The 23,972-nt window shown below is 41.1% G+C and overlaps 2 protein-coding genes, 1 long non-coding RNA gene and 1 pseudogene across 7 annotated transcripts in view; 1 reads left to right on the top strand and 3 right to left on the bottom strand.

Annotated features, from left to right (window-relative positions):
• LOC113035143 (protein NLRC3-like) overlaps nt 1-23,972 on the bottom strand; it is a 312,272-nt gene that overhangs the window by 74,937 nt on the left and 213,363 nt on the right. The window lies entirely within an intron of this gene.
• The window catches only part of LOC113035137 (NACHT, LRR and PYD domains-containing protein 12-like), a 257,654-nt pseudogene that overhangs the window by 42,148 nt on the left and 191,534 nt on the right, over nt 1-23,972 (top strand).
• On the bottom strand, nt 5,086-8,975 carry LOC113035163 (uncharacterized). Of its 5 annotated transcripts, none has more exons than XR_003274309.1 (7): nt 8,939-8,975; nt 8,004-8,205; nt 7,430-7,892; nt 7,185-7,332; nt 6,574-7,068; nt 6,366-6,476; nt 5,086-5,879 (listed from the first exon to the last, which is right to left on the bottom strand). It is a non-coding gene; the product is annotated as an uncharacterized LOC113035163 (long non-coding RNA). The 5 variants fall into 5 exon arrangements; XR_003274310.1 differs by lacking the exon at nt 8,939-8,975 and adding an exon at nt 8,507-8,834; XR_003274307.1 differs by lacking the exon at nt 8,939-8,975 and having other exon boundaries at nt 7,430-7,573; nt 7,743-7,892; nt 8,004-8,833.
• On the bottom strand, nt 10,151-13,154 carry LOC113035151 (NACHT, LRR and PYD domains-containing protein 1b allele 2-like). Its single transcript, XM_026190502.1, has 6 exons — nt 12,973-13,154; nt 12,626-12,840; nt 12,164-12,423; nt 11,594-11,713; nt 11,360-11,501; nt 10,151-11,216 (listed from the first exon to the last, which is right to left on the bottom strand). The coding sequence occupies exons 1-6, from the start codon at nt 13,050-13,052 to the stop codon at nt 10,897-10,899; spliced, it is 1,137 nt and encodes a 378-aa protein (XP_026046287.1). The 5' UTR covers nt 13,053-13,154; the 3' UTR covers nt 10,151-10,896.

The following is a 23,972-nucleotide window of genomic DNA, read 5'->3' as shown; positions in this document are numbered from 1 at the left end:
TGATATTTTGTAAATAAAAAATATGACCTCAATTAAACCTTTAAATTCCCTGCACTTGTCATAGATATCTACATGATGTCCAACAAATATACATCAAGTCCAAGGCTCTAATGTTGAACGCCATATTGATGTCCAGCTTAAATCATGGTTGGACCTCCAAATTGTTGGAAAAGTTCAAATGCAGTACAGACCTCCAGAATTGGTCATGGACCAACAGAACCAATATAGACACGATCTGTACATCTATCTGACTTTCTTTGTTTAGTTGGTAGCTAACTGAATTGTCTTACTTTTTTTTATAGATGAAAGAAAATGTCCCTGAAACATACAGTATGAAACAATGAGTGTCAGGTTTATATTTATAGTCTACATCACATTTAAGTGGTATCCATATGTCAATTTGTTTGAGCCTAAAACACAGACTACTCCATGACCCGAATTATTGTTTAATCCTTCCCATCAATACCTCTCAGTTCCACATCTCTAACTCATGTTATTCTCCATGCAGCTCTAACAGCAGTGGTCCAAACACAGCAGACTGTGCTGGCTGCAGTGGGAGAAGATGCTGAATTCAGCTGTCAGCTCTTGGACACTAAAGACGTCCTTCAGGTCACATGGCAGAAAATCTCACGTGATGTGGAGACAAATGTTGCCACCTACAGCAAGTACTATGGTCAGAGAGTGAATGATGGCTTTAACGATAAAGTCAAGTTTAAATACACTGGACTACAGAACTGCTCCATAGTCATCAGGAATGTGACGGAGCAGGATGAAGGATGCTATCACTGTCTGTTTAACACTTATCCTGAAGGCTCCTTCACTGGTAGAACCTGCTTCCAAGTCTATGGTAAGAACTTTTGCATTAATGTGTTTAAATGTGCTAGAAACTGATTTCCTTTCAACAACATATTCCTTGCAATATCTCCTGATCCTTCACAGAGCTGCATGAACCTGTTGTTGATGTCAGAGAGTCAAACTCTGCTGAAGAGTGGGTTGTTTCCTGTTCAGCCACTGGTCGACCTGCTCCCACTGTAACACTCTCACAACAAGACCTCAACTTCTCACAGTACAACACTGTCAGTGTGTCCAACACCAACGCTACATTCACTGTCACCACTACAGCTGTGCTCTCAGGTTCACGTAAACACAGCACACAGGTGGGATGTGCAGCACGAGTGCTCTCTGCTCCTCACAGAGAGGTGATGGAGACGATTCCTGAGGTCCAAAAAACATCTGTTGGTGGTGAGAAACTCTTTCTGTATACCACAGACTAGACTAGAGACGGATGATACTTGGGTAAATTTGACTGGGATCTAATAACAATGACTTCAGTACTTCATGAGTGATGTATTATTGTTGGTCAGCGTCACGTTTTTCTGTTTTTTTCACAGATTTTCCCTCAATCACTGTAATAGCTGCAGCAGTGCTGGTGTTGGGGTTTGTCTTTTTCTGTTGCTCCACTATGCTGCTTGAAGAAAAGTTACCTTTTCACTTTCTAGTATGTCGTTTTGTAATGTGTCTTATCTTATTAACATGATAGTGATTTATTGATTCTAACCCTAAATCTATCCAGTAATGTCTGCACATATTTTCAGTACTGATTTTAAAGTGTTTTAATCCTTCTGTCACTCAGGGAACCCAATAAGGATTCAAATACTTCAAAAGTCAACCAATGACATTGATGTGTAAGACTATTTAATAATTATTTATTTTTTATATTTCATTTATTCATTCATTCTTTGCACTGTGATTTAACCCATCTTTGTGTAAAGCAGGGGTGTCAAACTCCAGGCCGTGAGAGCCAGCGTCCTGAAGCTTTTAAATGTATCTCTGCTGCAACACCCCTGAATAAAATTATTAGGTCATTAGCATGACTCTACCCTACTCAAGTAAATTTAAATACCGTATTTCCCGGACTACAAATACGAATACGAATATTAGCCGCACAAGCTAAAATCAGGCGAAAATCCTGTTTTGTACATACATTAGCCGCACCTGACTAAAAGCCGCAGGTGTTTCAATGTTGACTTATCATATGTAAGAGAATATGCACAAATCGAATTGTCAGGAAAGAGATGGCTGTTTGGAGACACACCACTTTTATTAATATTTTGAAAAACAAGTTATGGGTACATATTTGCATAACCTTTTAGGGTATATGTACAAGTAGCGGTAATTACAAGTACAAAACATGTACTGTGCTTCATAAATGAGTAACAAATGTAGTACATAACAATAACCTACAGCACACCAGAAAAATAGATTCAGACTACCTTTTAGGCTCAGGTGCAGTGACACGGCTTTAACAAGAAGAAAAGTCAGTCATTCACCATCTTTCTCTTCTTCCTGCGCACTAAAACCACCAAAGTCCTCTCCTCCAGTGTCGGATACGAACAGGCTCAGGGTGGCTTCGTCATCCACTCTCAGCTTCTCTCCTTCGTTGTCACTTGCAAAACCAAACAAATCCTTGTTGTCAGTGTCAGAGTTGAAGAGCCTCCTCTCCATCAGGCAGCAGTCCAGCTCTTCGAAATCCGTTGGTGATCGTGGATGTTTTCACACTTTTCCACGCTGTCATGTCACACAGTCATGCTTACGTTTTTATGTCCTGTATATAAGTTGAATTGCAGGGCCGTGCAGAGAGGTTTAAAGGGGCGGGTGCTCAAAGTTAAAAAGGGGCACATTGAACCAGGCTGAATAACAACAACACACATTCATCAAGAGTCTACTATGGGAAGGGCAGGGCTGTGTTGATCTGAGATTGTAGACATTAAAAAGTCCATAGGAGAGATGGTAGCAGATTAAACAAGTGTCATGAGAAAATAACAAAATACAAAGATTGGTGACAGCGCTTGGAACCATAAGGCAACAAAAACTGTGAGAAATAATTTAGGCTCTGCCTGTGAATCACTCTTTGCTTCTCTTCTTCCTTCCATCCCACCATTTCATATATCACTCTCCACTTGCTGTCTATGTGAGAACAAGGCACAACTTGCTATTGCAATAAACTATAATCTAATTATCCACACCTAACAACTCCTGCACTTAATCTATAATAAAATGATGACAGAAAAATGTTATAGCCCTGCCTTTAGTAGCCTCACACAGCTCCTGCTGTTTCCTCCTCATGTCCTTACCAGCCATGTCTGCACAATGTTATATCATGAGTAATATTTTTAAAAAATCCATATACATAAAACACACACATGTACGCACACACACAGTGACATTTTAGACCTTCTTCAGAATACTGTATATACTATGGGCATCGCACTGATCCAGAATCCTTACATTATTATTTATTACTAGAGCTACAATAATAAAGCAATGAGGAGTGGGAAGTAATAAATATGAAATAATGTATTTATGATGATTCTATTTGTTTCACTATCCACTCTGTGCAGGGGCAAAGCTTATTACATTTTTAAACTGTAGAGATACAATAATCTTACTGCTGTAAAATCCAAATTTTGTCTTATTTAAAATATAAATCTAATATAATCTGCTTCTTAATGTATGTTTTTTAAAATACAGCGTGTGTTTTTTAAAATATTATAATAATGCATAATTATGTGGACATGCATATTAGATCGTTTTTTAGTGAAATATAAGCCCTCCAGAAAGGCAGGAAAAGCCCGGAAACTTACTTTAAAACTAAATATGTTCTAAATACTTTAAAACTAAATATGTTCCCTAAAACGGTGACAGAGCTACAGACCCATGACAGCCTTACACAGGTAGCCAGCAGCTATGACCAGCACTACTTGTGCAGTTAATAAAAGGACAGGTAATGTTTGTCGCGCTGTTGCACACACAGCACGCTCGTTTGTTTCAGTTCGTCAGTAGCAACAAGACAGCTTACCAACGTGTACGTAATAAGCTGATACTCCTGTGTGCTACACACTACAGTGTACGCTGTACACCTACTTACTGGTTGTGTCGCATCAGTCTGTGTCTCTGAGTTAACTTGTGTTTCTCCTACAGCTCCGGACCGCAACAAATGCGCGTGCTCTTTGTGAGCTCGTTCCCGGTGTTGTGCCAAAAAGTGAGCAGAGTGAAGCTGACCCCCCACCCACTTGAAACATAAAGGCAAATAGGCGGAGCGGTTAGTGCTACGTTTGTGCAGATTTGTGCAGGTAAAATTAGTGTTTGTGCTGCTACGGTGTTTGAGATATTAAACATTATTTTATAGGTCATTCAAAGGTCACCATCCCCCCAGACTGCTCCAAAACGGGCCAAAATGGTCTACTTTTTAAGTGCTACGTTTGTGCTGATTTGTGCAGGTAAAATTAGCGTTTGTGCTGCTATGATTTGAGATATCCTGTTATGGTTTACTGCTGAAAAATGTCTTTTTCAAATGACCTTTCACTTTGTGTGTTCACTTGTTCAATAAAGTTCTGTTAAAAAAACCCTCTTGTTGTATTTAATCAGCTAAATTTGTAATGAGTGTATTTTTTTTTAACTTCAATTTCTTTACTTCAATCACTTTTTGTTCATAAAACCACGATGCAAATGCTTGAGTATTTATTTTTTTTAGAGTGGATTAAAAAAACTTTATTGAAAACTACATTTGAACATTTTACACTCCCATGAACACTTTTTGAGAAACGAACAAGCTAGCAGTCTTTTGCATCAAATACACATTTTCTGGCAGAAAAAACTATTATTTGGCATTACTGTGTCTGAAGGATTCTTAGAACAGCGTTCATCTGATTTCTGAACAAGGTAAGCTTACATTTAAAATACTGAGGTTTTAGTTACTGAGTTAATACATGATATAGCTAACTGTCTGGATCAAAAGGATTTTTTTTCAATGTTAAACATTTTCAAAAATGTCCAAGAAAAAAGTTTCTAAAGCACTTTAAAACATGTAGCACACTGGACTAAAGTGCTGTACAGTACATGGGTTAAATACTCAGACTCAATTTAATAAACTCACAAATTCAATAGCTCCATCTTAAAAACAATAATTCCACAAAATATGAAAGTGTAGATTGGTGGAGAACTTGGGGGAGGGGATGCTCCTGGCTGTGTATATAGTTCAGAAATCACATTTTGCTCCATCATAATCATAGTGTGTTTTTTTTTAGATGCCTCGAAAGCCATCTGTAGACAAGGTTTCCATTTTTGCAGTTCTTTGCAATTCAAAAGAGGCCATAGTCCAAAATGGCAAAATAGCCACTCCAGCTGCATCAGTCTGGAAAGAGCTGAGTCAGCAGCTAGAAGACAAGATGTCAGCAAAGGCCCTGTACACTTTTGTGAAGCTAAATAGACACAACATCTGGTCAGCTTTGGAAATCAGTGATCAGGAAAGTAATAGTGAAGGAGAGTTAGATTCACATTGCATTTCTCCTGGACAAGAAAACTGTCAAGCTTTTGAACTAGAAGTCCCTTTTGAGGACTGGGTTAAATTTATTCCTGAAAAGGTTGAATACAATGACAAGTTTTCTCCTACCCTAAAAAGGGAATACACAATTTTGAAACCTGGCACTTGGACTCATATCATCGACGATCTTATATGGAAGAAGATCAAAAATACATGTACACTTGTGTTCCGTAGAGCAAAGGTCCATCCAACTGTCAACAATAATTATCTGGACATCAGAGGCGACTGTAAGGAGTGTCATGGCCAGTTAGAAATGTCATGTGACAGACAGCCAGCAATTAATAGTCCAATGGTGCTCCAGAGTTTCATGAGAAATACAGATTTCTCCCTGCACATTGGCCACTCCAAGCGGTTCATGTCTGGAAACCTGCGTGAACAGATCGCTAAAGAGCTGTGTGAGGGCAGAATGGAACCGGCTGTATGGAGGTCAGCGAGGGCAGCAGATCTGATGGATGTTGGAGATCCTGAGCCAAGCCACCTTCCAAATTTGGCCACTCTGCGAAAAGCCAAACAAGAGAGAAAAGACTTGGAATTAGGAGATAAGGACCCCATTGCATCTCTGCAATTGTTAAAATATAGTGTTCCTCACAGTGGTAGCATCCGAGATATTGGACTGGACAAGTTTTTCTGTCACTATTGGAGTCAAACACAGATGCATGTTTATAAGACATTGTCAAAAAAATCTCCCCCAACTGTGTGTTTTGATGCAACCGGTTCAGTTGTGAAAAAACTGCTGAGACCAAATGGCAAATCTGGCCATATCTTCCTTTATCAAGGTATTCTGAAAGAAAACAATTGCCGCAGTGTCCCAGTGGTGCAAATGCTGTCAGAGAAACATGATGTTAATGCCATCGCAAACTGGTTGACAGAATGGATTCGTGCAGGTGCACCTGTGCCAAAGTATGCTGTGAGTGACTTTTCTCTGGCAATTCTGGGAGCTCTGGTCAAGGCTTTCACTCCTCATCCTGATCTGAAGTCCTACCTTAATGAATGCTTTCATGTCCTTCTTGGAACCCAGTCTGCCAAACTCCCCCCTTGTTATATCAGGGTTGATGTTGCGCACTGCATCAAGATGATATGCCAGTGGGATTGCCTGAAGAAGAAAACACATCGTGTTAAAGATTTCTTTGTCAGGTCATTAGCAAAACCTCTTCAGTCTCAATGTTTGGACCATGCAAAACAGCTCCTACATGCTATCACTGTTGTGGCCCTCAGTGAGGCAGAAGGTGATGACAGTTCTGGAGCACCTCTTCCTTCAGAAAGGTGCAAGAAATACTTGAAAGCCCAAATTGCTCAAGACTCCATCATCATTCCAGATGAACAGACGGAGGAAAGTGAGAGAGTGGATTCAGTGGATGAGATCCAGACTGACCTGCGACAGTGGGTAACAGAAATATGTGAGGAGAGCAGGTCACTTGCTGCAGCAAATGGGGATAGAGATAATATTCACTTTCTCCCTGAGATTATTCCTCATATAATAAGACTGGCAAGTTACTTGCCACTCTGGACAGGAATAATGGTCCCTCTCTTCCAAAGCACCAGCATCACAGCAAGTTCAGCCACTGTTGAAGCTGATTTCAAAAACATAAAACATGGCCTTTTCAAACATGACAACTTGCCTCTTCGAGTCGATCGCTTCATTGCTCGTCATCTTTCCTTCATCGAGGGAAATATGCGGATTTGTTCTGCAAAAGAAAAGGTCAAAGATGAGGCAACGGTGGGATCACTGAAAGTCACAGATGCCAATTCTGGATCCATGACGACTCACAATGCAGAAGACAAAATAAAAATGGATGCTCACCCATTTGTGGGATCTGATGCTACCATAAACATTCTTCCGGCTGATGGGGATGCAGTTGAGAACTGGAGGGGCCTAGCTGTTCCACTCAAAAAAAGGAAGAGGACTTCCTACCTCTCTTCATGTACCGAATGGCTCCATGCAGATGAAACTTTTGGGGCCAAAAGAGTGAAAGTGGGATTATTAAAAAATGGAAACCTCCATCAGCCTATTAGATTAGGGGAATCGACAATCTCTGTGCTCAATACCTGTGCATTTGATGCATTTTTTCAGTGCTTATGTTGTGCCTTCTGTGACAGCTCCACATTTCAAAATGCTGTTCTGAAAGACAGTGAAAACCCAGTCCTGCAGCTGGTGAAAGCCATTGCCACAGATGGTGTGACCCAACAAACCTACAGAAGGAGAGCAGAGCTGCTTAGTGTAATGTTTGAAGCTGTCTCGTTGAGGTCTGCTGCGATCCAAATCGATGCTCAGTGCAATATCTCCGCTGTAATTGCTAAGACAATGAGGAACATCTCAAGTGTTTATTTTACCAAACACTGCTCTTCACAGCACTGCTACCTCAGCAAAGGGATGACAAGGGAAGTGCCATTTGTTTCTCCTGCCATCTCTGTCCTCAAAGAGTCTGGTATGGCTCATCTTGGCACGGCTGTGGAAGCAGGACTTGGCCTACCTGAGTCTACCTGCCTCAGGCCACTCTCCAATCCATCTCTGTGTCCATCAGAATTCAAAACAGAAGACAGCACCACAGGAAATGAGCTCTGTGCAGGGACAGTTACTCACAGCTACAACATTGGAGATATCGTGTGGATTGATACTGACCTTGCAAATCAAACAGAATTTCCACTGAATGAATTTCCCTCCAACCTGGTTCTCCAAGGAAAGTCGTTCACTTTGAGGGCATTAATTGCTTTCCATGGAAAGATGACCACTGATGGTTTGGGGCATTACACTGCATACTGCAGGAGAGCTCCATGTGTGTGGGAGTGCTATGATGACCTGGGAAATGGAGTGACAGGAGCATCTGAAAAGAAAAAAATACAACCCCATGCTGTGTTATACACAGTATATTGAGTGCTGCCTGCATTTTTCTGTTTTATTTGGTTCATTACAGTTACATGTGTTCAAATGGCTAGTGTGTGTTATCAGTAAGTTCAGTTTTGCACATAAAGTTAAAGTTCTAAATTAAAAATCTTTTAACACTCTTTTCTTTGTCAGTCTGATGTATATTTGCTTTTACACACCAAGTCACCTTCACCCATAGCCTTGAAAGTAACCGTTCCATTTTTCTGTCAATAATTTTCCAGTATTTCTTTTGTGTTTACCTGGTGGCTTAAGTCATTTCAAAGGGCCCCTTTCCCCCCTGCTGCTACAAAACCTGTCTAGAGCCTAAAAAAAGAAAGAGCCTATAAATATCTAGAAAATGAGTTGTTATATCGTGTAAGCTATGGAAATGTAAATAAAAATGTTTATTTTTAGATTTGATAAGACAATGAATCATCAAAGCTTTATAACGGAAAAAAGTATTTGTTAAAATGAAGCCAGCTACGAGCATCCTTTCCATAATAATTGAAAATTAGGAAAGATGGGCAACCAACTTGAAAATTACAGTAAACAGATTTGAACCTAAGAAACATTAAATCACTTTTAAAAGCCTTGTACATTCAATGAATAGTCAATGCAGATATTTCATAAAAAAAAAAAAAACTGTTAACAGAACCCTTTCTTGTTGTCTTTATAATAAAAAAATGACTTACTTGGTCTTATAAGAGCCACAGTGGAGGGGCCGGAGAGCTACATGTTGCTTTAGAGCCGCAGGTTGAAGATCCCTCGCCTAAGTGCTGTGGAATATTCCGTTTTCTACACGTAGGTAACAATCTATCAAAGCAAACACTTCATTTTTTCTGAGACAGCTACATTAATAATAATGAACATATATAATTCAAAACAAAATCATAGAGGCCAACTGGGTATGTAAAAAATAATAATAATTTAGGTATACGTGAATCACTTCACATGAAACTCAGTTTTGCCACAGAAAAAATAAAAACTTTAGCCTACCTTGTGTACGTTTCTGCACTAGTAACAAAAGAAATATCGACCTTTCCGCTGAATAAATTGTGTTACTAAAGTGTAAACTAATAAAAGTTAATATGCAGCAAGCCTAGAAAAAGTGCAAAACTCCACAGCTGCTGAAACTCACTGCCACAGACACTGGTGTTATACAGCGTAGGCCGTAATAATTAAAATCATTATATCTCAGATACTGTAGCAGCACAAACGCTAATTTTACCTGCACAAATCTGCACAAACGTAGCACTAACCGCTCCGCCTATTTGCCTTTACGTTTCAAGTGGGTGGGGGGTAAGTCACTGCCACGTTGCTCAGTTTGTTCAGACCCCAAGCTGCAATGTGAATACAGCCGAACCGCCGCATTTTTGTTTGTCGTTAAGAGACTCGTTCGGGATAAGTTTTGTGGAGGACAGAGTTTGCTAATATACGTTTTTAATGAGTTTTAGCCGAGAACGCAGCTGAAATGCTAGCATGCTAAGTTAGCCTGAACGCTAGAGGCTTGTGAGCGTGTTCGCTGCAGCGTGCACTCTTTTTTCCTTCGTCAGGTGAGGTGTACTGGCAGGCGCGTGACGCACACAGAACAGACACTTATTTCTGTGTTGCAGGTATGGAGATGTTCTTATGTTTTGGAGATGCAGTCTTTCATTCATTGTTTTTATAAGTACAGTGTTGTATTGCCTGTTGGATGGCGGTTATTAATATAATTGTACTGAAGTATAATGTTTGAACTATAAGCACTAGAATATTGGGTCCTGGTTATTGAATTGTATTTATCTGACTGTTTATTTGTTTTTGAATTATTTTGTTTATTGTTCTTATAAGTTTTTAATGATTTTTCAGTGACATGTTATTTATTTTATGCTTTTTGTTTTTGAGAGCTTAAGTTAATGTTTTAAAACAATTTGTTGTATTAGATTTATTATATTATTGTGGTGTTAATGAAGCTGCAGGCACAGCTCCTTTCAGCATGGCCGGAGGAGAGGTGTACTGGCAGTCGCGTGACACACACAGATCAGACACTTATTTCTGTGTTGCAGATGTGCAGTAAAGAGCCAAAGACCCAAGTGCTGTCTCCTGCCTCTTACTTTCACGCCAGAACACAACGCAATGACGGGTGTAACACATGAACGGGTTATACGAACAGGAAGCTCAAACTGTTTAAAAACATGAATTCAAACTCCAGCATAAGAAAGCAAACAGCAAAACTTTATTTATACAGGCAGAAACACAAAATGCTGCTCAGAGCAGAAGCTAGCACAGACGAGAACCTCAGTAATCAGATTGTAAACACTGATCATGTGATTCAACATGTTATTCCAGCATTAAAGGTAAAAACAGCTTCAGTTATATTGTTGGAAACAGACGCCGGTCACAGATAACTTGAGGTGTTGCTCTTCAACCTGTAGATGTGGTTCAGCATCTACAGGTTGGAGCTTCACATATTTCCTGGTTTGTGCACTAATAATGAGCAGCTCAGAGACTTACTGAGGTCCCAGACTCTGCTTCAGTCCATCCAATGTCCTGCTCAGCTTCTAGTCAGAGTCCAGGTTTTAATAAGAACTAAAGTCCAGTTTCCAACACACACATGAAGATCACAATAATGACACTGTCAGTGGTCTTTGAGATTTATTAGAAATCTGTCTTATCTTAAGTTCAGCTCTGTGAAAAGGCATGGATCCGCCTCACAGAGAGCATCGATCAGAAGTGAGGAGGCTGTACTTCCTTTTCGTCGCACTGTGTCAATAACATCTCGTGCTTTATCTGCTTTGCTCTGCTGTGATCTGACTGATTCCATCTCCTGATCATTGATAATATGCTGCTCCAGGAGTTTATCCAGAAGTTTTTTTAAAACAGGTTCAGACACTCTGTCAATAAACTGTGAGCGAACTGTGAGCAGCCTCTCGTCTGCCGGGACTCCGGACTCATCTGGGACATTTCTCATTAAGGTTTCTGTTCTTGGTGCTGAAGGAACAAAGAAAGATAGACATTTAACAGCACTGTGAACTGAGGATGAAAAGAGAAGTATGATTTCAGTTGAAGTTTTATAAAATATAAAATAAAAAGTTTGTAGGGTAATTTCTGCTGGTATTTGGCAGGAATCTTACCTGGCAGGCAAACAGATGATTTCCAGATTTCATTCCCCTCTTGGTCTTTGACTATCAGAGTCACAAACCCTGAATTTGTACTCAGGAAAACTTGAAATGTTGGATGGTAATTTGGGCCAGACTTTGAGCGAAACTGTGTTTGCTAAACAACAACAGAAAGGTGCCATTTTCATGACGAGTGGGTTATCCAGGACTTTCATTTCAGCAGCATATAGTTTCTAACTGCTGACTCACCTTCGGCTGTATTATCCTGCTCTCAGGCTCACAGTGGACACTGTACCTTTGACTGAAGCTGAAAAGACAGTCAGCAGGGGTCTGGATGTATTTAGCATCATCGTGTTGTTGGGCAGACACCTGCAGTGACAGGACAGTTTATTATGCTGGTAACGTTAATAAGTCTATTCACCTGTAGAGCTCATTTAAACATATCAGGTGTAGAATATCATGTGTCAGTATGAATCAAAAACAATCATTAGATAGAATAGAATAGAGATAGAATAGCTTTGCAGAGAAAAAAAAGCTCCATGATTTTATTTTTATCAGTGAAGTGTCAGATCTGACATTATGGGTCACAAACATCAAATGTTCACAGCTTAGGGTCATTACTGGGAGTGAATAAAGAAGAGCAGTGATTGGTCAACAATGTGGGTAAGAAAAGTTAAATGGAGCCTGACTCTTTGTCTCAGGTAATCAGAGTGGAGTGACCAGTACACCTGTACATAAGTTTAGTTTATTATCAGAAAGCTGCTGAGAATCATTTGGATTCTGAGAGGACTACAGAGTGAAGATGATGAAACTATTTACCTCTGACAATGGGATATTTTCCTGGAGTAGAAACACGTTGATTTGTGCAGGTTCTGTCTCTGAAGGTCGGAAGAAAAGCAGAACTTGGCCATTTACTGTTATGTTCAGGAGCCGCTTAAAATCATCCCAGATGACGCCCCACCCAGAGAGGTGAGGAACCTTCACAACCACATAGGTGGCAGTGATCTCCAGCGGCTCCAAGATGCTCATCCCATCATCAGAGATGTGGGCAACAGACAGCAGGCCATCAACACACAGCGCTGTGAAAGGAAAGAGCTTTTCATTCTGAGAGTTCAGATTTACTTCTCACCTTATCTGAGGATTACATCTCCTGCAAACAAGTTCACCTCCATCCTTTTTTGTTATAAATAAACTGCATTGTGGTTATTTGTATGATAAAGAACAGTTCATATTAGCTGAGCACCACACAGTAACACAGATGTTTCACAGCACAGTGCTCACCCTCCTTTGTTTCACAGTGTGGCAGGTGGAGCTCCCAGACTGCATCCTCAGAGCATGTGATGTTAAACAGCGGCCCTGCAGCTGTTTTTCCAGCTGATTGAAGGAGGCTCTCATCCCATTGGACAGTCCTGTACAACAGCTCCGCCTCCTGAGCCATAACAAACACTAGTCTGGTCAGAGTACACTGGAACACACCTGGACCAGGACACCTAAACCTGTAGGACACAGAAGGGCTGAAGCACTCCAACCAGCCTGTATGAGCTGAGGTCTGATCACCTCCAGCTGTATCACGCGTCTTGTCACATCATTACATACATGTTATCAACCTAATGTGAAATTAGAAGCACCTGTAGGAGATGTGTGTGGATTCAGTTTGTACTTGAGGGGTGAAGCTTGATGGAGGCTGGAATTCAGAGAGGAAATACATCAGCTGTTTAAAGCAGCAATAAACAAGTAAACAGTGAACAAACTATACAGAGTACACCCATCCATCCATCATCCATCCATCTTCTTCCGCTTTATCCGGGGCTGCAGGGGCAGCAGCCTAAGCAGAGAAGCCCAGACCTCCCTCTCCCCAGCCACCTCCTCCAGCTTATCCGGGGGAACACTAAGGCATTCCCAGGCCAGCCGAGAGATATAATCTCTCCAGCGTGTCCTGGGTCTGCCCCGGGGCCTCCTCCCGGTGGGACATGCCCAAACACCTCACCCAGGGGGCATCCTTGTCAGACGCCCAAACCACCTCAGCTGGCTCCTTTCGATGTGGAGGAGCAGCGGCTCTACTCTGAGCCCCTCCCGGATGGCCGAACTTCTCACCCTATCTCTAAGGGAGAGGCCAGCCACCCTTCGGAGGAAGCTCATTTCCACCGCTTGTATTCGCAACCTCGTTCTTTCAGTCACTACCCACAGCTCGTGGCCATAGGTGAGGGTAGAAACATAGCTGGACCACACAGCTAGTGGCGTGTGCCCCTAGGCACACAGAGTACACATCAGGTGTTATCTGTACACACTTTCAAAACTGCGAGTAACATACTGACAATGACACAGAATCTTAAACCTGACTGTAGAGCTGGGCGATAGAACGATAACGATATGTATCGCGATATAACTTTTACTCGATAGAGAAATTAAGCTATCGCGATAGACCTCGCATCTCTTGTCCTCTTTAAAAAAAAAAAAAAAAAAAGGTCAGCCAATCCAAATTAAGTAGCGCAGAGCCGAACCAATCACAGCCGCAGCGTCACGTCGCGTGACTTGTTACGTACAGCACAAGTGCCAAGCCACACGTGTTTGTTTGGGAAGCAGCCAGCACGTAATGGAGGAAATGAGTGTGCCGACTAGAAAAATCAACCGAGCGTGACCGAAGAGAAAACAGATGATGGTTCCAACGCCGGAGAGATTGTCAAACGGAAGAGCCATAGAAGTTCCGTAGTGTGAAGGTATTTCGGCTATTTCAGGTCTGACAAAAAACAGAGTAGCGTGCACTGTAAATTGTGCCGAAAGCAAGTCTGGAAATACAATAAACTGGAGCATGCGTCACACTGTGTGCGCCACGTTATTGTTTCGGTGAAATGAATTTCTACAATACTGTTACTGTTAATTCTACTGTCTGCAGTGTATAAATGCTTACATATACACACAGTTACTGTCCGTCCACACATACGACTCGGTTCTGCTTCTATGCCCCAGCTTTGTTTACTTTTTCCCACCGAGGCTTCTAGACTTCTGATTGGCCAACATTTCTGCACGGTTAGGAATCTAGCGCCACCTGCTGCTTTGGCATGTTCATAGCGTTTTCCTTCATTTCTGCCTTTATGTGTGGACGGGATTATTTTTTAAAACGAAAACGGAAAATCTCCGTTTTCAAAAATACCCGTGTACGTGTGGACGTAGCCTCAGTCTCTGACTGGAAGCGCTAATTCGTCATTCGGCTTTTGTCAGACTAAAGTAACTGTTAAAACTGTTTGAAAAGCTCAGCTATACAACAAGGAGAGATTGAGAATTTCCTTTTAGTTCTCAGTTTATTTGATATTGACAAAAGTTAGTCAGTTTTGTCTGTTCTTCTGTAAAACAAACTAAGATTTATTTTTAGAATTCATATTTTGTTTCTAAATAGAATTGACAATTTAGTCTGTTTCGTTTGTTCTATTTTGAAACTTAAACGCTTTAGCGGCTGCCTTTTGTGTAGTTTGCAATATTTGCCTTTATCTATCTGAAAAAGTCTCATGTTCCTTAAGTACATCTACCCTGTTGAACTTATTATGGGAAATAAATATTTAAATAAAAACAAGCTGCTGATTATTTCACATTTTACTTGTGAGCAACGGCACATTTAAATCTTACAAATATAGTTATTTGGCTTATATCGTGATAGATATCCTTATCGCCTGAAATGAAAAAAACATATCGTGATATGAAAAATTCTCATATCGCCCAGCTCTACCTGACTGGTTGTCTGCCCTGTGCTTTAACACACCTGACACAATTTCTGTGCTGAAGGCCTCTTTTTTGTGTCACAAGACAATCAGATCCACATGCTTTTCTCTCACCTTAATGTGCTTTATGTCATCCTTAGACAAATCAAGCTCTGTGTCTAATGAGTCTGGATTCAGTCTGACCTCAGAGTCACCTGATGAGAGACAAACATCGAATATGTCAGGATTTCCTGGAACTCTAACTGGTGCTGTTTACAATCATATTAGTTTTTTAGTGGTTTTCTGATCAAATACAAACTGTCTGTGAGGGATTTCTCTTTCTTCCTTAAGGACCCACCATCTTCTTCAGCTGCAGCCTTCTCACTCACTAAAAAGATTTTAAAGTATTAAAATATTTTGACCAAAACCAGTACCTAAAAACACATCCTTAAAAACCTCCATAATTTATAGATTTTTGCAGAATGAAATAAGCACAAACAAGCTTTCATGTGATATGCTGTTGATGAAATAGTGATGAATGTGACACAGAGTCTCAGTACTCACTGGTTTTGTCTATGGAAGATTTAAAAGTCTTGTCATCAACCCTGCAGAGAGCAACGTTAAAACACAACTGATTAATGGGGTACTAAGCCTAGCCAGAGAAGAAGAAAACAGACTTTACCATGAAGATCCTGTTGGGTTATAATATTATTTTATGCCATGTTATACCCCTAATTAAAGATTGTGAATTATTATGTAGTTTTAGTTTGCATTATTCTCCTGAATTAGAAGAAGCTGATAACTATTGCATTTGTTAGATTGATTTCCATTACATTAGACTGCTGCTTTATTGTGAATGAATGATGTTGTTTTATGATGCATTATACTGCTAAGTTATAAGAAAATACTGTTTGCAGAAAGTCATCATCTTATTTGTCTGATTAGAAGAGAACAGAACATGCTGGAGTTTCCTGCCACATCTCAGCAGGAGCAGATAAACAGGGAGCCAAGGTCGTAGCTTAGGCGCCGTGTGAGAGAGAGTGTGAATGTTTAGGCTTTTATGATTAGGTGGGGGCTACGAGAGGCTATAAGAGTTTGAGCAATGCTCCACCATTTTTGAGATCTGATGCTGTCTGCGTACGGTGTTTATCTCCTGCGCGTGTGATCATTAAAATCATTGTTTGACTGAACCCGACCGGACCAGTGTTGTTCTTTTGGTTTTTCATCTTGTCTCCATCCCCAATATTTGAATCCATAACAATCCTCAGTGTGGATTGACTGGAGGAATTCCATCCAAACATCTGCTCTCACTAAATTCTTCCTCACCTACAGACTGTGTTCTTCACTGCTTTAAACTTGGAAATGAATGCAGTCATTGGTCTGCGTGCTGCTTTGTTCAGAGAGCTGATTGGCTGTTGACAGTGTTTGATCAGAGCGTGTCAGCCGTTACTATGGTGACCATAAAGGTCAGAAACAGGAAGTGTTTGTGTCCAATCCTGAAGCCTGTCACCATTCTCCTCTCACAGCTTCACTGAGAAGCTGCAGCTTTACAGGAAACACTGGATCTTTGTTTCATACTGACTGTGTTTAGTACAATACTGCTGACAGCACCACCCACTCACTCCATCACTCTACTTACAGCAGAGTCTTCAGTCTGTAGTCTGGACTCTGCTGAGGATCAGACAGCTGCTTCACATCTGGATCCTTCAGGTTGTTTCCCCACAGGTCCAGCTGTCTCAGATGGGAGGGGTTTGACTTCAGTGCTGCTGCCAGATAATCACAGCTGATCTCTGACAAACCACAGCTCCACAATCTGTATAAAGAATGAAAGATGTAAGTTTATTAGACAAAGTGTGAGCTTGAAATCATTCAGTGTTTCATCATCTGTTCAGAGCTGAAGAAGGTTCAGAATGTAGAAGTTTAGAAAATGGAAACTCCAAACAGCTGAAGCCAACAGGAAGCAGCTTCAAACAGGAAACTGTGCAGAGTTTCAGACTATATGTCCTGATGCAGCCAGTTGGATTTTGGAGATTTGAATCTCTGTTCTGTGACTAAGTCCTTGAATCATTTCTTCCAGTTGGTCCAACAAGACAGACTAAGTGTTGGACATGTGTTGTGGCTCCATTAGGGGAGCTTCTAAATGTGATGTGATGGCCCCTCTGGGTCTGTCAGGTCACAGGACCGAAGAGAGCTCAAACTGGGCACACAGTTGTTCCAGTCTGGACCAAAGACTATATACTGGGACTGAGGGACTGCTTTGACTGCACCCACTGGGACTTTTTAAAGGCTCATGTTCTCACTTAGATCATCGATTTCTACTTACATTTCTTTCTGGGAAAAATGGGGATTACTTTGGAAACAGGAAGTATTTTCCCCAATAAGCAGCCCTGGATTAGTAAATCACTCCAACATGTTCTCAGGCAGAAGAAGCTGTCTTGTTATGAGGGAGAGAAGAAAAAGATTGAGGCACAGAAACTTGTTGAAAGAGAGATAAAGCAGCTAAAATCAGGTGTAAAAGTAAAGCAGAGGATGAGCTGAATAAAGGACACTCAAGGCTGGCTTGGAAAGGAATGAAGTCCATGGTGGGGATGCAGAACAAGGAGCAAAGATGAATGTGATGCTGAATCAGCAGAAGACTTGGACTCATTTGATTCCAGCTTTGATATCATTGATTTCAATGAAGAGCTTTGTGATTGTAGCAAAGGGCTGGTAGCTCTGAGAGTCCCACTGATGAGGTGTTTGTGTGGAAATCTCTTAGTGGGACCAAAGAGAGAAAAAGCCCTGGTCCTGATGCTGTGGGAGGGAAATGATTGAAGTGTGCTGTGAGGAACTGACTGGGAGATTTTCACACATTTTCCAGTCCTCCTTGGAACAACAGGAAGTTCCCAGCATATGGAAACAAAGGTTAAGTGTCCTATGGCACTCAGTGATGATGGTGCTGTGGCCCCACCACCTCCACCTCTTTGTAAAGGAACTAACTGTAATCTGAAGCTTCAAATGGAACTAAGACTTCCTCCACTAGGTGGCAGTGTCTGATGAGAAAGTGTTAGTGGAGCTGGCCTGGAGTCATAAACAGGAAGATGCAGGATTTGGGCTGAAATGGGGAAAAGTGGTTCGCACTAGTGCCTTAAAGCAAGAAGGTTGTAGGTTGAAGCTTGTTGGCCTTTCTGTGGAGGTTGGATGTTCTCCCACAGTCCAATGAAATGCTGCTTAGGTTCATTGGTGCTTCTAAATTGGCTGTAGGTGTGGATGTGAGAGAGTGCTTCTCTGTCTCTCTCTGTTGGCCCTGTGATGGACTGCTCACCTGTGCAGGTGGACCACGCCTCTTGCCCTATGACAGCTAGGGCACAGGCTGCAGCCCTGTGAGCCTAAGCTGAATAAACAGTTAGCAAAAATGATCCATAGATGGCCTGAAATCCCCCAGTTAGCAGTTTGGTAGATAGCTATGACATGCTAATCCCATCCAGCAGCTGTATTCTACCTGTAAGCTGATCCCTGCTGAGCCAAAGCACTTTTTCATATACAAATTACAACCTTTAATAGAAACCTATTGGTCAGCATCTTATTAGCCTGCTGTTAGCTTCATTCCACAGAAAACTGAGAGAAACTAACAGAGTTGATAAAGAATAAAGAGAAATGTGCTGATTTAAAGCCTTTGAAGTGCTTCAGATGATCTCTGTCCACTTCTGTCCACTCATTCATTCATGTAAGCTTTCTAATGCAGCTTTGATCTTCACAGTCTGCTTCATGAAACTCATTCTAACCCTGAATGTCAGAGTGTTCCTCCTTCTCTTTCCCATCATTCATGCTGGCAGTGGAGGAGATTTGGATGTTGGACTGTGTTTTGGATGATGTGTGTATGTTTGTGTTGGACTGCTGTCTGTAAAGCAAACGCACATTTTGCTTTGGATTTCAGTGTCAGACAGACTTTAAGGTGGAATGAAGAGTTGGAGAGTTTCACAGTGAATTATCCAGTGGAGGATTTTTCTTCTTCTTTGAAGGTTTGAAATGTGAACATTGTTCTGCTGCAGTCAATGGACTAAACCAGAGAAGAAGAAAACAGACTTTACCATGAAGATCCTCAGTGTGGATCAGTATAATATCAGCCTGATGTCTGCAGTTTAGTGTCAGCACAACTTTCACATCATATTCATCTCAGCACAACTAAAACATGCTGACTGACCCCAGAGTTTCAAGTCCACATCCTGGACTCTCCAGGAAACCACACAGATGCTTCACTCCTGAATCCTGCAGCTTGTTGTTCCAGCTCAGCTCCAGCTCTCTCAGATGGGAGGGGTTGGACTTCAGTGCTGCTGCCAGATAATCACAGCTGATCTCTGACAAACCACAGCCCCACAATCTGTATAAAGAATGAAAGATGTAAGTCTAGTAGACAAAGTGTGAGCTTGAAATCATTCAGTGTTTCATCATCTGTTCAGAGCTGAAGAAGGTTCAGAATGTAGAAGTTTAGAAAATGGAAACTCCAAACAGCTGAAGCCAACAGGAAGCAGCTTCAAACAAACACAACAAGAGAAAAAACTCTGAATGTTTCACATTAAAGTCGTACATTTCTCATAAAAACAGGACAAAGACTTGAAAAAGTCGTGTTTTTCCTTCCAGGAACCACAAGGCTTCACTTTTAAAGGTGAAGTGTGAAAGAAATGGACATATTTGAAGTCCAACACCTTTTTCCAGTCACATTATTAAAGCAGACAAACTACAAGCTCATTTTCATTCCAACAAGTCATCTTCTGACCTGGACTAACAACACTGGTCTCTATGTGCAGCTGGCTGTGAGACCAGTGCTCAGGGAGCGTCTACAAAGTGCAACACTGAAAGAACATCACACACTAGCTGTGTCCCAAAACGTCGGCTGCATCCTTCGGAGGACCCGGTATTCGCGGTCTACGTGGGCCGGGTCCTTCAAAGACTGAAAAGGCTGGAAGTGCGAGGCTGTGAAATGGGACGGTCTCGCCTTCAGATTTGCATCACCGCTGTGTTTGTGGAGTTTAATAACCTCGGCCGTCTGCTCCTTGCTATCTAAAATATAACAGGACACTGGCGTAAATTCTCGACCGTCTCACACTTCTGTTTAATCAGTTTCCTGTTTAACGTTTATTCAGCTGTGTGAAAATCCCGGAGGAACTTTGATCTCAGCCAAACCGATTTACTCCGGAACAAATAAAACACAGAAAAAAGGCAAACAATTACATTACATTACATATTTGAAGTTTACACAGCTACTTTCTCACCTGAAAATATGTTAAAAGTTTATTTTGTGACCCAGAAAGATTAATAAGAGTAATTTGAAAACTTAGTAGCAGCCGCCATTGTTGGCAGCTGAAATTTGGCTGGGCCGCGCTATGAATTCTGGGATATGGTGGGCCACGAAGGACACACCCGACGAATCCTTCAAATTCGGGGAAATGAAGGACGCATTTGTCGGGCACATTTGAAGGAGTCGACAAATACGGACAGCCTTCATCGCCTGGCTGTGACGTAATCGGCCTTCAAATGCAGCCTCTGGAGGATGCAGCCGACGTTTTGGGACACAGCTACTAATTTGCTTCCATCATCCAACCTGAAGAGGAAACAGAGACGGCTCCCCTTCAAAGTAAAAGCTGCTCCTTTTGGACACAGTATCAAAGAAAGTCTACAGTATAACATAGAAAAGACAGAACAAAGTTTTGGTTGTTTTTAAATTGTGCAGAAATGAAACTACACTAAGCTCAATTATGTGACAGACATTTCATCCCATGTCAGTTTGGCCTCATCCTGGGCCGGATTATCCAGCACACACTCTGACCACAGGCCCATGTTGAGCAGGATGAGCTGCTGGCTAATCTGGAGGCTGTAGCAGCAGCTCACAGTCACAGTGGGTTTCCACTCATGAAAAAGCTCTGGCTGCTTCATTTCTCATCTCATATCAGAGACTTTAATGCTTCACTGAAGCTGTACTGTGATGCTTCCATATTCCAGTGAGGCCTCCATAATGATTTCAGCTGTTCTGTACACACACTGTGTGCCCTGTATGGCTCAAAGTCTCTGCAGCCTGTTTTTATCTGCTATCATCAGATCGTCATCATCCTCATTCACATCCCTCACACTACAGCCTCATCAGCACCGACTTCATCTTCACTGACTGATGGAGCACAACATGAACCTGTGGAGGCTGAAACACTGTCCTGTCAAACATCTCCCCGTCACCACTCCACTTCTGTCAGCCTTTAAATGAACCCTGCTCAAGTCTGTCACTTCTGTTTGGAGCCAAAAGAGGTTAAAGATTACGCCACTACATTCTTGTCTAGAAAATATTAAAGTGTATTTGGTGACACACAAAAAAGGGTAAAAGTATAGTTTGGGTCCACACATGTCCAAACCCTGGTGTGTAGGCCTACTTAGTATTGAGAAAAGCCCACTAAAAGAACGCCCACCAGACCAAAGCAATGGTTTTGACTTGGTCAGCATTAACCCCGCCCCCTGACTTTGATGGGTGAAGCTGACAAATAAAATGTATTTATGAACAGCGATGCAGGGCCAGGAGTAGCAACGTGAATTAAATAAATACATCATTAAATAATTCATTAAATGTGTCAGTAAAATAATTAAAATAGAAAACAAACCAACAAAATATGTAATTAACTAATTTGAATTGTACATAAATACATAATGAATTATTTTAAATGAAATTAACCGATAATTCATTGTGATTTTGTTTTGTGTTTTGATGAGCTAATAATCAGCTCTCTTTTTCTCATTGTTGTTCTAAGCCGCTTATCCAAAGGTAAGGCACTACCTGTTGAATTATTTCCAAAGTGTGCCAAATTGGACATTACAAATTAAAGTCTACTCACTGAAATTACTGGGGAATGTCTGCTTTGATTTTGATGAGAATCTCATGACAGTACTGAGGATTTAATGCAGTTGGACTGCTAAAAATGATTGAATGCGGTTGGACCGCTAAAGGATTTAATACGGTTGGACCGTGGAAAGCAGTTGGACTGCTGAGTGATTTTAGTATATTAGGGAATTTGGTTATTGTTTGGGGTGGAGCCCGTATTGGTTATAAGGTTGGACCTGCTTCAGTCTTACACTTTTTTGGCTGTTTTACTGTTGTTCCAAAGTATTATAAATTATTCAAGAACGTCAGTTGGACTGATAGGAAGCGCAGTGCTCAGAGGTAACGCTTGCCAATGCCAAGGACGCTTAGGCATTGTCCTCGAAGAGGGATAGTCAGTTGGTCACTGTGGAGCTTGGGGCACTCCAGAATAACTAGGAGTTAGAGTCTCCTTACCGTTTGGAACGGTAGTCTGCGCTTTTTTGGCCAGCAGAAGTTGGACTTCGGGCGTGTAACTTTAACTTAAAACTTCGGGGTAAGCCTTGGCTGTGAAATGCCAAAAATAGAGCTTCAGGCAAAGTTTGGGTTGGTTGACGCTTTTAAATTGAGTTAGGGATTTTAGAGATGAGGCCAGAAACTGTTGGACAGATACTGGTTAATTGATCACAAAAAAGTTGGACTTTATCGGTTGGACCGTTAACTCAAATTTGTCGAAATTGTGTAGGCGCTAAAGCTGACAGATGTGACAATGGTTGTAAATATAAGACGTCTTTGTAATATAAAATAAGAGATCTCTGTGTGAAAGGAGTCTGAGGCAGTGCTGGAGCTATTTTTAGACTGTGTGTGTGTGAGTGTGAAAATGCAAATTAGTCAGCAGTGAACTGTTTAAACCACAGTTGGTTTTACAAATACTGCTGCAAACATTGTTGAGTGTGTGTTTAAGACGCCATTTATGTTCATTAGAGGGCTATAAATAAAGTTTTGAGTTGCCGTAGTGGATGTATAGTAATTGACTGAGTTTTGATATATAAATATAGTGAGTGCACTGTATATATTTAAGACTAACATATTACTTTTAGGAGTAACCTCTCATCAGCAATAAATGCTGGTGTGTTTTATTTTTTCTATTCTATGTGTGTGCTGTGAGAATTAATAGAGGTTTCAATTGTTTTCTTTGACTTGCTCTTTCTGATTATGAAAGGCATGTCTGAAATACTCTTAGGAAAGCGTGTTGTGAGTATATTCCTCAACTCTTGTCACAGTTTAAGTGTGTGAATGCTGTGAGTAGCAGGCTTTGAGTGATTGGGTGTGATTTGTACAAAATAATAAATAATAATAACACTATGAAAGTTGATAGTAGAGTGAGTGCAGAAGTGGAAGTGTGAGAGAAAAGGCGGTGTGTGTGTGAGACGATCTGACAAACGCAAAGAATTTAGTATATTTAGAAGTGTGTGCGTGAAATAAGGGTGAATTGTTTTAGATCAAGACTTAGTAAAACAAGAGTTTTATTAGCCTGTAAAAAAACCAAAACAGGAGAGATAGAAACAGAAAATATGGTTCTGAGCAGCTGCAAGGTTGACAGGAAATGGTGTGTGTGACAGGAACTTTGCATGCCCATAAAAGGAACTGACTGTGACAAGTGAGCACACAGAGAGAGAAACATACGAGTTAAACTCCAGGCAGATGAAGCAAATGGAGGTTTTAAGAAAAGAAATGAAAAGGATATTAATTGTATGCTTTAGTGTGTCAATACAGGTGGACTTCTTTCAACCTAGAATCTTGAGTACAAAACCATTGATTAACAGAATTGGGAGGAAAACAGGCCAGATTTTGGCTTAAAATTTTACAGCTTGACCTCCCACTTGTCCCGATCCTGAGAAGAAGCTCATAGGACAGTTAATCTCCTGATGAAGACCGACAGAACATCGTGGACTTCAAGAATTAACAGCAGGCAAAAGACAGTGCAACTGAAACTACACTGACGATACCAGCAGCAGCATGGAAGAAAAGCACGTGATGGAAAATGCACGGTGAACTGCAGGCTGGTAAGAACAGTGTGACATAACTGTTTAAAGACACTGAATGGGATATTTTGCCA

The sequence above is a fragment of the Astatotilapia calliptera genome, chromosome 13 (assembly GCF_900246225.1).
Source record: "Astatotilapia calliptera chromosome 13, fAstCal1.2, whole genome shotgun sequence".
In the NCBI taxonomy this organism is placed as follows: Eukaryota; Metazoa; Chordata; class Actinopteri; order Cichliformes; family Cichlidae; genus Astatotilapia; species Astatotilapia calliptera.
The sequence above is the reverse complement of the archived record's forward strand: the minus strand, read 5'-3'. Positions and strand labels throughout refer to the sequence as shown.